Source organism: Lithobates pipiens, unplaced genomic scaffold, assembly GCF_037356315.1.
Source record: "Lithobates pipiens isolate NorthernLeopardFrog02 unplaced genomic scaffold, aLitPip1_a1.2 Scaffold_1, whole genome shotgun sequence".
NCBI lineage: Eukaryota > Metazoa > Chordata > Amphibia > Anura > Ranidae > Lithobates > Lithobates pipiens.
The window spans coordinates 116,463,285-116,476,736 of NW_027507685.1; the positions used below are offsets into that span (position 1 = coordinate 116,463,285).

Here is a 13,452-nt window from a genome sequence, read left to right on the forward strand (position 1 = left end):
GGCGCTGATGGGGGACTGGCAGGCGGCGCGGTAGGCGGCACTGATGGGGGACTGGTAGGCGGCGCTGATGGGGGACTGGTAGGCGGCGCTGATGGGGGACTGGTAGGCGGCGCTGATGGGGGACTGGTAGGCGGCGCTGATGGGGGACTGGTAGGCGGCGCTGATGGGGGACTGGTAGGCGGCGCTGATGGGGGACTGGTAGGCGGCACTGATGGGGTTCTGGTAGGCGGCGCTGATGGGGGACTGGTAGACGGCGCTGATGGGGGACTGGCAGGCGGCGCGGTAGGCGGCACTGATGGGGGACTGGTAGGCGCCGCTGATGGGGGACTGGTAGGCGCCGCTGATGGGGGACTGGTAGGCGGCGCTTATGGGGAACTGGTAGGCGGCGCTTATGGGGCACTGGTAGGCGGCGCTTATGGGGCACTGGTAGGCGGCGCTTATGGGGCACTGGTAGGCGGCGCTGATGGGGCACTGGTAGGCGGCGCTGATGGGGCACTGGTAGGCGGCGCTGATGGGGCACTGGTAGGCGGCGCTGATGGGGCACTGGTAGGCGGCGCTGATGGGGCACTGGTAGGCGGCGCTGATGGGGCACTGGTAGGCGGCGCTGATGGGGCACTGGTAGGCGGCGCTGATGGGGGACTGGTAGGCGGCGCTGATGGAGGACTGAAAGGCGGCACTGATGGGGGACTGAGAGGCGGCACTGATTGTTGGCATTGATTTATCTGTGTAGATGTCCTCTGTCAGGATTGCTGGTTAGCGGCTCTCCCCTCCTTATGCTGTGATAGCGTGTGAGGAAAGAAATGCCGATAATCGGCAAGTGTGTTTACATTGTGATGAGCTGTGATTGGCTCTTTACCATGATACTAAGAACATGGCGATCACAGAGGGGTGTGGTTCCGGAGGGTTGTCCTCCCAGAACAATAGAGCTGCACTGTACCCATCTGTGGTCTACAGCATGGTAAGGAAGTGGTTAAGTAATAATCTGTGCTGAACACGGCGGATCTTATTGGCTGATGATGGAGTTTATTTGTTTGGTTTTATTTTTGCCAATTGTGTTTGCGATGCCTTTCAGAAAAAGGAGCCCCCCGAGGAAAGCGTGGACAGCCAGTTTCAGGATGAACACTTCTTGATGGTGACACAGCTTCAGTGGGAGGATGATGTCATCTGGAATGGAGAAGACGTGAAGCACAAAGTCACCAAGACGCAGAGAGCCAGTTTGGCGGGCTGGCTTCCTTCCAGCATGACCCGAAACGCCATGGCGTACAACGCCCAGCAAGGTACCTTCTACCCTCCATCTCCTTCATAGCAGAGCCCAGTGTGTGCCGGGACCGTCCTCTAATTCTCTCATTTGTGTAGGACTGAATCGCACCGGATCGCTGCTAAATCTCCCAACACCACTTGTGCCAAAACCCAGTTTATCCGCAGTGCTCATCTCCTCTAAAGGGAAAGAGAAGCATCCTCCTGAGCAGCAAGGCAAGTGACAGCTAGAGGAGCAGCACCTGGACTCCCCATTCCAGCCGGGACTCCCTATTCCAACCAGAACTCATCCACCGACTCATTTCTGGAGTCTTCCTTTCTGATCTTCTCTGTACAGTGTTAGAACTTGCCTCTAGTTCTATAGACTGCCATAGGATTGGCATTGTGGATTGTATGGCAGACGGGTGCTTCTCATACAAAGAGAGCTAGAACCTTCACATGGACTTCGTCCCCTGTGGTGTCATTATTATTATTATTGTAATATAGGATTTACAGTGTTAAGGGGGACAATACACTTACCACGCAGTTCAGCGCAAGAGGGTTAGGAGGGCCCTGATTCTGAGAGTTTGAAATCTAAAAGTCATTTTGAAGAACTGTGAATAATTAAATACAAATTATTTTATTTCTGTTTCGCAGTATCTGTAGAAGAAGACCGCCCGTGGTTTTCAATTTTCCCCATTGACAATGAAGAGCTGGTGTATGGACGATGGGAAGACAACATCATCTGGGATGATCAGGCTATGGACAGACTATTGGCCCCTCCGGTCCTCACCTTAGATCCCAACGATGAAAATATTATCCTAGGTTAGTTATATTTTATAGACCAAAGCATGATTTTTATATATATATATATATATATATATATATATATATATATATATATATATATATATATATATATACATACATATACACACACACACACACACACACGAGCTGCACGACCACAATGTTTTTGCTTAGAATAAAAAGATCACGATTCTCACAACATAAAATCTTTCACGTTATACAAACAATGGGCTAACTTTACTGGTTAGGTTTTAATTTTTTTTTTTTTTTTTTTTTATTGCATTTGAAAGATCGCATATATATATATATATATATATATATATATATATATATATATATATATATATATATATATATATATATATATTTGAGGGACCCAAGTAATTTTCTAGCAAAAAAATTATTATTATTTTTTTTTTTTTAATTCTTTATTTTAAAGATGTGACACAGATACCAGCAATAAGACAACTTCACATTACATATAAACACTGCACATAGGCTATGGTAAGCTTATCCAGTAAATCAACTATACAAAATAAGAGCAGGTAAGCGAATGAGGCCATGTAGTCTGGCCCATATCACTAGTTGAAGTCTAATACAGGGTGGATAGAAGCTTCTGTGCCCATCACTTTTTGTGTTTTCATTGAAAAAAGGAGAGATGGAAACGAAAGAGAAAGATAAGAAAGAAAGAGAGAGAGGGAAAAAAAAAAAAGGGGCTAAAAAGAGGTGGGGGGGGGGGGAGACAGACAGGTTGGGGGGTCACCCCCGGGGAGTCAAGATCAATAGTACTGGACAGGCGGTGGGGATTCTAGGTAGAGGGTCCTAGAGCGTATTGGTGGAACTCGTCAGAGAAGTGAAAGAGATCCCAGTGGAACCATCTGGACTTATGTTCCTCTGACTTATCCCGCAAGGCAGAGGTCATGTCTTCCATTCGCTCAATATCCTTCACTCTCGCGAACCATTGGGCCAACGTTGGCGCAGACTGTTGTTTCCATAGGGGTGGGATGCTTGCCCGTGCAGCATTAAGGAGATGTTTGAGAAGGGATTTATGATAACGTTTCCTTGATAGGGGGGTAAGGTTGAGGAGGACCGCAGCTGGGTTATCATGTAGGGAGATGTCTGTGAGTTTCTGTATGAGCTTGAGCACTGGCTGCCAGAAAGTTTGAAGCACAGGGCAATCCCAGAAAATATGTAAGAGGGTGCCTGAGTGTAGGCCACACCGCCAGCAACGGTCAGTTTGCAGAGGGAATATCTTAGCCAGCACAGAAGGGGTTCTGTACCAATGCGTCACTATTTTATACGTAGTCTCTTGATATTTGCTGCATAGGGAAGATTTTTGTGCGAAAAAGAGAATACGATCCTTTTGGGGTTCTGTAAAGGTGACTTGCAGGTCCCTCTCCCATTTTGCTAAGAATGGGGGGTCTTCAGTGGCGTGAAGGTCTAGTAAGGATTTGTAGGAGGTTGACAAGGACCTCCGAATCGGTCCCTCACCCAAACATGATTCCTCAAAAGGGTGGAGCTTTCTGCTAAAATGGGTTGGTTTAGGCAGAGAGCCGAGGAAGTGAGATAGTTGGTTAATCTTCCAGCGATCTAATGAGGAAGGGGTGAGCCCACCGAGCAAATTCTCCACAGTGAGCCATCCGGAAGAACCCACTAGCGAAGAGGCTCTCATGAGTCCCTGCGGGGCCCGCGAGAGAAAAAATGGGTCAGTGAGGCCAGGTGTAAAGTCCGGGTGCCCGATAAGTGGCGTCATTGGGGATGGAAAATCTCTTAGTGAAGATAGACGGAAGAACCTTTTCAGTTCCATAAGAGTCGGTCCAATCAGTGGATGAGTAGTCAAGTGGGTGGCAGAAGTTTTCCCTGCCCAAGGTAGACCTTCGAGTGGGGCACGGGCCGCCTCTCGTTCCAGCGACACCCAGAGTTTCGAGTTGCTGTGCCGACACCAGTCCACCACCCTGGTCATATGTGCTGCCGTGTAGTATATAAAGCAGGATCCGGAAATCTGAGTCCGCCCTTGGTCTTTGGTCGTAGTAGCAATGCTCTGCCAAGACGTGGGCGTTTACCGCGCCAGATGAATCTGATAAATATTGAGCGCACAGCGTGAAAGAACGTCTGAGGTATCTTGATGGGCAGAGCCTGCAATAAGTACAGAAGTCTGGGCATTGTATTCATTTTCAGTACATTACAATGGCCGAACCAGGAAAGGGCCAGCGAGTCCCACTTTTTAAGGTCAGCAGTGAGCGTAGACAAGGGGCTTGTAGTTGAGGGTAAAAACCTCATGCAAATTTGCAGGAATTTTTGTACCCAGGTATTTAATTGAGTGAGTAGCCCATTTGAACGGGAAAAAGGGGCGTAGATTGGAGATGGTAGAGTCTGCTATGGAAATATTCAGGGCTTCTGATTTTTGTAGATTAACTTTAAAATTAGAGAGGGTGCCGTAGCGCCTTATCTCTTGTAACAGGGAGGGTAGGGAGGTAAGGGGCTCAGAAATGTAAAATAGAAGGTCATCTGCATATGCAGCAACTTTGTGTTGAGATTTTCCTGATTGAATGCCTCTAATGGACTGATTGCCTCGGATATGGTGTAAAAAAGGTTCCAGGGAAAGGACGAATAGCATTGGGGACAGGGGGCAGCCCTGTCTGGTGCCATTCGAGATAGGAAAAGGGCAGGAATCATATCCATTTACTCTGACTGTTGCTGTGGGATTATCATAGATGGCCGATATCCATGACAAGATGGGATCTGGCATTCCTATAAATTTAAGTGTCTCCTGGAGAAAAGACCAGTCCACCCTGTCAAAGGCCTTCTCAGCGTCTGTGGATAGAAGCAGCAGGGGCACCTGGGATTGTTTTGCTTTTTCTATAATATTTAGTGTCCGAATGGTGTTATCTCTAGTCTGGATAAAACCGACTTGGTCTGGTACAATGAGGCGCGGTAATAAGGCATTCATCCTAGAGGCAAGGATTTTAGTGAATAGTTTCACATCACAGTTCAGAAGTGAAATAGGCCTATAACTGGCGCATAGTAGTGGGTCCTTGTCTGGTTTAGGGATCACAGATATAGAGGCGCGTAGCATGTCTGTAGGGAGGCTGTGACCTTCGTTCGCAAAAAAATGATTTTAACTTGAGACCAACAAATGTCAGAAAAAGGTTTAGTGTTTAAGTGGTTAAACTTTTTTCACTTACACACAAAGTCTATTCCATTGACAAATTGTTTATACTTAAGTTCAACTGATAAAGAATGTTTTGATTCTCGGCAGACTGCCCGAATTTTCTCTTCCTTTCTTTTGAGGGCTTCAGAAGAGCCGAGAATTCTTTGCATAGAAAGAATGGGAAACACTTTAGTCCAGCTTGCGATAACGATTCTTGGCGATTAATTGTGCAGCTCTAACACACACCATAATGATGTGCCCAGGACATGTTCTCTTTGCCCCCTGTGTATTGCCTTGCTCCCGCCCGGCACCCTTACACTGTATTGCATACAATGGGTTATAGTAGTATTAAACCCTCGGAGCGGTTTTTCTTTTAGGCACATCCAAGGGAGTGAAACTATAAAGATTTTTGCTTTATTTGCTCAAAACATTTTCTAGTGTTTCTAAAAGCCCATCACTCCTCTTAGAAGTGCTGCCCCGAGATTCTGATTGGGGAGCGTGCACTGTTCATATCACATAAAGCCCAGGCTTATATTTCTGCAGAAGGCATGAGAGCTGATTTCAGTAAAAGCCTGAAGGAGGGGGGCAGGGGCGTGGCTTTATATGCAGGACACGAGCGGATTTCAGTAAAGCCTGAAGGAGGGATAGGGGCATGGTTTCGTATGCAGGGCATGAGAGACAAATTCAGTCAAAGACTGGAGGAGGGGCAGTGGTGTGTCTTTATATGCAGGGCATGAGAGCTGATTTCAGTAAAGGCATGGAGGAAGGGCAGGGGCGTGACTTTATATGCAGGACACAAGAGCTGATTTCAGTCAAAGCCTGAAGGAGGAGAAGGGGCAGGGTCGGGGCTTCTGGGCATATCAGAAGTAGCTAAAGACCATTTAAGTGTAGGATGACCTCTGACATTTACATAAAATGTAGAGAGGGGGGGGGGAAATACAGATCGTCTCACCGGCAGATTGTGTAAGTTTTGCCCACTTAAAGGGTCTATAATTTTTATCATAGGTGTATTTTATATGATGGAGACAGAAGATCAACCAAAAACCAGAAAAATCACATGATACAAATGTTATAAATGGAGTAAAATAAGTATTTGATCCCCTACCAACCAACAATAATTCTGCCCCCCACAGACTGGCTACAGTAGGTGCTCATGTGGTACACAGATTAGTCCTGTCAATGTAAGAAGGTTCTCCTAACGACAAGTCGTTATGTGTATAAAAGACACCTGTCCACAGAATCTCTTTCTTCCATTCAAACCTCACCATCATGGGGAAGACCAAAGAGCTGTCAGAAGACGTCTGGGAGAAGATTGTAGACCTGCACAAGGCTGGAATGGCCTACAAGACCATCAGCAAGAAGCTTGGTGAGAAGGAGACAACTGTTGGAGTGATTATTCACAAATGGAAGAAATACAAAATAACCATCAATCGCCCTCGGTCTGGAGCTCCATGGAAGATTTCTCCTCATGGGGTGAGGATGGTCATGAGAAAAGTGAGGGATCAGCCCAGAACTACACGGGAGGAGCTTGTGAAGGATCTCAAGGCAGCTGGGACCACAGTCACCAAATAAACCATTGGTGACACAATACACCGCCATGGATTGAAATCCTGCAGTGCTCACAAGGTCCTCCTCCTCGGGAGGACACATGTACAGGTCCCCCTCCTCGGGAGGACACACGGACAGGTCCCCCTCCTCGGGAGGACACACGGACAGGTCCCCCTCCTCGGGAGGACACACGGACAGGTCCCCCTCCTCGGGAAGACACACGGACAGGTCCCCCTCCTCGGGAAGACACACGGACAGGTTCCCCCTTCTCGGGAAGACACACAGACAGGAACATCTGAAGTCTGCCAATAAACATCTAAATGATTCAGAGAAGGATTGGGAGAAAGTTCTGTGGTCAGATGAGACCAAAATTCAGCTCTTTGGCATTAACTCAACTCGCCGTGTTTGGAGGAAGAAAAATTCTGACTATGACCATAAGAACACCATCCCTACAGTCACACACGGAGGTGGAAACATGATGGTTTGGGGCTGTTCCTCTGATAAATGTACAGGCCGACTTTGCCGCATTGAGGGGCCAATGGACGGGGCCATGTATTGTAAGATCTTGGATGAGAACCTTCTTCCCTCAGAACACTGAAGATGGGTCTTCCAGCATGGCAATGACCCAAAACATACCACCAAGGCCACAAAGTTGTGGCTCAATAAGTAGCACATTAAATACAATCACAGAGTGGTCGTGCCGGTCTCCAGACCTTAATCCTATAGAAAATGTATGGAGGGAGCTGAAAGTTCAAGTTGCCAAGCGACAGCCTAGAAACCTTTAAGGATTTAGAGAAGATCTGTAGAGAAGAGTGGACCAAAATCCCTCCTGAGATGTGTGCAAACCTGGTCACCACCTACAAGAAACGTCTGATCTCTGTGATCACCAACAAGGGTTTCTCCACCAACTACTAAGGGGATCAAATACTTATTTTACTCACTGAACTGCAACTCCATTTATAACATTTGTATCAAGTGTGTTTTTTCTGGATTTTTGGTTAATATTCTGTCTCCATCATATAAAATACACCTATGATAAAAATTATAGACCCTTCATTTCTATGTAAGTGGGCAAAACTTACACAATCTGCAGGGGAGACGATCTGTATTTTCCCCTCTGTACCTAAAAAACAAAAAAAACAAAAAACAAAACCTAATGGGGGGTAAAATGAGCCCATTGCATGAAGGAAAAAAATACATTTTGAATGGTTTCTCTTTACAGAAATCCCGGATGAAAAAGAGGAAACAACATCAAATTCACCTTCTAAAGAAAGTAAAAAGGAATCCTCTTTAAAGAAAAGTAGAATACTGTTGGGTAAAACAGGCGTGATCAAAGAGGAGCCACAGCAGGTCAGAGACTTGTTTGGGTTTTGTCAATTTTTTTGCTGCTATAAGAATGTATCTAAGCAAAAAATTCAAATTAACTTGTGTAGTACATCCCTCAGATGCATCCCCTGAGTTTTATCCCCTTAAAACTACTGCAAGTTTAGAGAAATATCCCATTTTCCTGTACTGAGCTGACAACCCCGACTCCGCTGCACTGAAATTCCAAGCAGTGTTGTCCGTCCTTCCTGCTAGACTGCAAAACTCATCATCCATCCATCCATCCCCACCTACCTTCTGTCCTTCCCCCAGCTTTCCCCTACCCCTCTGTCCTTCTGCCTGCCTATTTCCTGCCCCTTTCCTTCTCTCCGCTCCCTGTGTCTCTCTCCCCACCTATCCTCCGCCCCCCCTGTGTCTCTTCCCGCCTATCCCCCGCTCCTCTGTGTCCCTTACCCCGCCTATCGGCCCGCCCCCCTGTGTCTCTCTCCCCGCCTATCCTTCGCCCCTCTGTGTATCTCTCCCCGCCTATCCCTGACCCCTGTGTCCCTCACCCCACCCCACTGTGTCTCTCTCCTGACCTTTTCCCCTACCCCCTCTGTCCTTCTGCCTGCCTATTTCCTGCCCCTCTGTGTCTCTCTCCCGCCTATGCCTGACCCCTGTGTCCCTCTTCCCGCCCCTCTGTGTCTCTCTCCCCACCTTTTGCCCCACACCCTCTGTCCTTCTGGCCGCCTGTTTCCCACCCCCTCTCACTTCTTCTCCCCACCCCTCTGTGTCTCTCTCCCCACCTATCCCCCGCCCCTCTGTGTCTCTCTCCCTGCCTAACCCCCGTCCCTCTGTGTCTCTCTCCCTGCCTAACCCCCGTCCCTCTGTGTCTCTCTCCCCGTCCCTCTGTGTCTCTCTCCCCGTCCCTCTGTGTCTCTCTCCCCGTCCCTCTGTGTCTCTCTCCCCGCCCCTCTGTGTCTCTCTCCCCGCCCCTCTGTGTCCGCCTATCCCCGCCCCTCTGTGTCTCTCTCCCTACCTATCCCCCGCCCCTCTGTGTCTCTCTCCCTACCTATCCCCCGCCCCTCTGTGTCTCTCTCCCTACCTATCCCCCGCCCCTCTGTGTCTCTCTTCCTGCCTATCCCCCGCCCCTCGGTGTCTCTCTTCCTGCCTATCCCCCGCCCCTCTGTGTCTCTCTTCCTGCCTATTCCCCGCCCCTCGGTGTCTCTCTTCCTGCCTATCCCCCGCCCCTCTGTGTCTCTCTTCCTGCCTATCTCCCGTTCCTCTGTGTCTCTCCCCCCGCCTATCCCCCGCCCCCCTGTGTCTCTCTCCCCTCCTATCCCTGACCCCTGTGACCCTCTCCCCGCCCCTCTGTGTGTCTCCCCCCACCCCCTCTGTCATTCTGCCCGCCTATTTCCTGCCCCCGCTCTTATTCTGCCCACCTATCTCCCCCCCCCCGTGACCCACTCCTCGCTTACCCCCACCCCTCTGTGTGTCTCTCCCCACCTTTTCCCCTCTGTCCTGCCTGCCTATTTCTCCCTCCTCTCACTTCTCCCCCCCCCCCGTCTCTCTCCCCGCTTATCCCCGCCCCTCTGTCTCTCTCTCCCCGCTTATCCCCGCCCCTCTGTGTCTCTCTCCCCGCTTATCCCCGCCCCTCTGTGTCTCTCTCCCCGCTTATCCCCGCCCCTCTGTCTCTCTCTCTCTCTCCCCGCTTATCCCCGCCCCTCTGTGTCTCTCTCCCTGCTTATCCCTGCCCCTCTGTCTTTCTGCCTGCCTATTTTCCGGCCCCTCTCTTTTCTTCTCCCCGCCTATCCCCCCCGCCCCTCTCCTCGGTATTCTTGTCTCCTATAACAACATATTGTAGCTTTATATATCAATGTGATTTTTGTTTCTGTTTTGAAGAATATGTCCCAGCCGGAGGTGAAGGATCCCTGGAATCTGTCCAATGATGAGTTTTACTACCCCAAACAGCAAGGCTTGCGGGGAACCTTCGGAGGAAACATCATCCAGGTACTTTTAGCACCTTTTGCACAGAGAGTGATATAATAATATATATATGGGGGGATGAATATTTAGAGGTGTGTAGGGTGTGCCATACAACTATTGCAGCCGTCATCCAGGAAGGTATAAAAAAGATCCCTGCAGTCTAGACGCAGATACTGAAAACAAATCTAGAGTCTCAAGGCTGAGTGCTGCAGTACATGGAATTGTAGTAGGTTGATACCAGTCTGTCCAGTCCGCCAGGGTGCCGTTGGGGTATTGAGCGTTTTTTGTTTTTTTCATCCCTCTTTCCAGCATTCTATTCCAGCCGTGGAGCTCAGACAGCCGTTCTTCCCCACACACATGGGTTCAATGAAGCTCAGACAGTGCCATCGTCCTCCGCTGAAGAAATACTCATATGGTGCTCTGTCCCAGCCAGGACCGCACTCCTGCCAGCCGCTGCTCAAACACATCAAGAAGAAGGCAAAGGTAAGTGTTCCCTCCATGAACGAGCCGGTGAGCGGGTTGGGGGGTTCACATCCCAGGGGGTCACATCTTTCATGTCTTTGGAGTCAGAGTGAACATGTGTTGGGAAAGCTCTGGACCCCGGGGGGCTGGAGAATAGGATTGGCCTTTAATTGTAGGCAGCTGGGGTATCCTTGAGGCTCCCCAGAAATGGTAAGTGTAGGAAGGATAAGTTAGTATGAGTCCGGGAAGTTCTGCTCTGTGTCTCTATGAAAGGGGTCATCTTTGTAGAGGAGCAGGGCTTTGCTTCCTCCTGTCAGGGTTACCCTCTTGATGGATAACAAACTGTATATTCTGGAGGAAGCTTGGTACTGGTGACCATACTGAGTTCCATTAATGGGTTGTTCCTGACCGTACCATATTCCAATAATGGGTTTTCTCTGATAGTACCGTATTCCAATAATGGGTTGTCCCTGACCGTACCGTATTCCAATAATGGGTTGTCTCTGTCCGTACAGAGTTCCATGAATGAGTTTTCTCAGAGCATACTGAGTTCCATAAATGGGTTGTCTCTGACCATACGGAGTTCCATAAATGGGTTGTCTCTGACCATACGGAGTTCCATGAATGGGTTGTCTCTGATCATAAGGAGTTCCATGAATGGGTTGTCTCTGAGCATACGGAGTTCCATGGATGGGTTGTCTCCGACCATACGGAGTTCCATGGATGGGCTGTGTCTGACCATTCCGAGTTCCATGAATGGGTTGTAACTGACCATACGGAATTCCGTGAATTGGTTGTCTCTGAGCATACTGAGTTTCATGGATGGGTTATCTCTGACCATACCGAGTTTACTTGAATGGGTTGTCTCTGACCATAATGAGTTCCATGGATGGATTATCTTTGACCATACCGAGTTCCATGAATGGATTGTCTCGATTGTGAACTCATTGCTATGATTTTTCTGGGTCTTTTAGATACTTGTCCTCCTCCTGAGCTGCGGTCTGACCCAGCTATGGCTGGATTTCTGGGTTGACCTTTTGCTTCCGCTGGCTGGCTCTCTTGGCATTGAACCTTGTTCTGATTTTCATATGAAATTTGTATTGATATCCTGAGATCCCCCACCACCACGCATAGCACAGATGGACTTACCTTGTGACTGGACGTGTGTGTGTGTGTGTGTGTGTGTGTGTGTGTGTGTGTGTGTGTGTGTGTGTGTGTGTGTGTAGGTCACAGTGTAGTCAATCTGATTGGACAAACCTATAAATCTTATGCTTGAAATTTTTGATTGATGATGAAAATTACATTTCAGATGCGGGAGCAGGAGCGTCAGGCATCGGGAGGAGGAGAGATGTTCTTCATGCGTACTTCACAGGATCTGACCGGCAAAGATGGAGACCTCATTCTGGCTGAGTACAGTGAGGAGAACCCCCCACTGATGATGCAAGTTGGAATGGCCACCAAAATAAAAAACTATTATAAAAGGGTGAGGGCCTCAGAGAGGTTCTGGTAATGTTGGTTGTTGGTGATCTTTGGGGGCTTTTCAGTGTTTTATGACATTTATTTGTCCATAGAAACCAGGCAAAGACCCCGGAGCCCCAGACTGCAAATACGGGGAGACTGTGTATTGTCATACGTCACCGTTCCTCGGCTCCTTACACCCCGGACAGTTACTGCAGGTAAGACTGCTTGATGACAACAGAGTATAATCAGGACTCTTTTTACTGCCAGACAGAGCTATGTAAATCTCAGGACTGGATTCCTGTGAGAAGTAAAACCGCTCCCATATATGGAGTTCAGATATGTATCTGGTGGTTGTTTTTTTATACATTTGCTATACTAATCTTCTGTGTTTTTATCTCCAGGCTTTTGAAAACAATCTTTTTAGGTCCCCAATATATTTGCACAAGATGCCTGAAACTGACTTCCTGATTATTCGCACCCGGCAAGGTTACTACATACGTGACTTGGTGGATATTTTTGTGGTGGGTCAGCAGTGTCCCCTCTTTGAAGTTCCCGGGCCCAACTCTAAACGGGCAAACACCCACATCCGTGACTTCCTGCAGGTATGTGACCCTGTCTGTGATGGAACTTGGTTGTATGTGGTCCTGTCTCTGATGGAACTTGGTTGTATGTGGTCCTGTCTCTGATGGAACTTGGTTGTATGTGGTCCTGTCTCTGATGGAACTTGGTTGTATGTGGTCCTGTCTCTGATGGGACTTGGTTGTATGTGGTCCTGTCTCTGATAGGACTTGGTTGTATGTGGTTCTGTGTGTGATGGGACTTTGTTGTATGTGGTCCTGTCTCTGATGGAACTTGGTTGTATGTAGTCTTGTCTCTGATGGGACTTGGTTGTATGTGGTCCTGTCTCTAATTGGACTTGGTTATATGTGGTCCTGTCTGTGATGGGACTTGGTTATATGTGGTCCTGTCTGTGATGGGACTTGGTTATATGTGGTCCTGTCTGTGATGGGACTTGGTTGTATGTGATTCTGTCTATGATGGGACTTGGTTGTATGTGATCCTGTCTGTGATGGGACTTGGTTGTATGTGGTCCTGTCTCTGTTTGGACTTGGTTGTATGTGGTCCTGTCTCTGTTTGGACTTGGTTGTATGTGGTCCTGTCCGTGATGGGACTTGGTTGCATGTTGTACTGTGTGTGATGGGACTTAGTTGTATGCGGTCCTGTGTGTGATGGGACTTGGTTGTATGTGGTCCTGTCTCTGATTGGACTTGGTTGTATGTGGTCCTGTCCATGATGGGACTTAGTTGTATGTGGTCCTGCATGTGATGGGACTTGGTTGTATGCAGTCCTGTGTGTGATGGGACTTGGTTTTATGTTGTCCTGTGTGTGATGGGACTTGGTTATATGCGGTCCTGTGTGTGATGGGACTTGGTTGTATGTGGTCCTGTCTCTGATTGGACTTGGTTGTATGTGGTCCTGCATGTGATGGGACTTAG

General features: G+C 48.4%; 1 protein-coding gene across 1 annotated transcript in view; it reads left to right on the plus strand.

Annotated features, from left to right (window-relative positions):
• TAF1 (TATA-box binding protein associated factor 1) overlaps positions 1-13,452 on the plus strand; it is an 87,604-nt gene that overhangs the window by 27,736 nt on the left and 46,416 nt on the right. Inside the window, 9 exon segments of the mRNA XM_077474397.1 lie at positions 1,073-1,277; positions 1,357-1,473; positions 1,894-2,061; positions 7,968-8,095; positions 9,950-10,057; positions 10,343-10,516; positions 11,805-11,978; positions 12,067-12,171; positions 12,358-12,558. Of these exon segments, the coding sequence (XP_077330523.1) occupies positions 1,073-1,277; positions 1,357-1,473; positions 1,894-2,061; positions 7,968-8,095; positions 9,950-10,057; positions 10,343-10,516; positions 11,805-11,978; positions 12,067-12,171; positions 12,358-12,558 (1,380 nt within the window).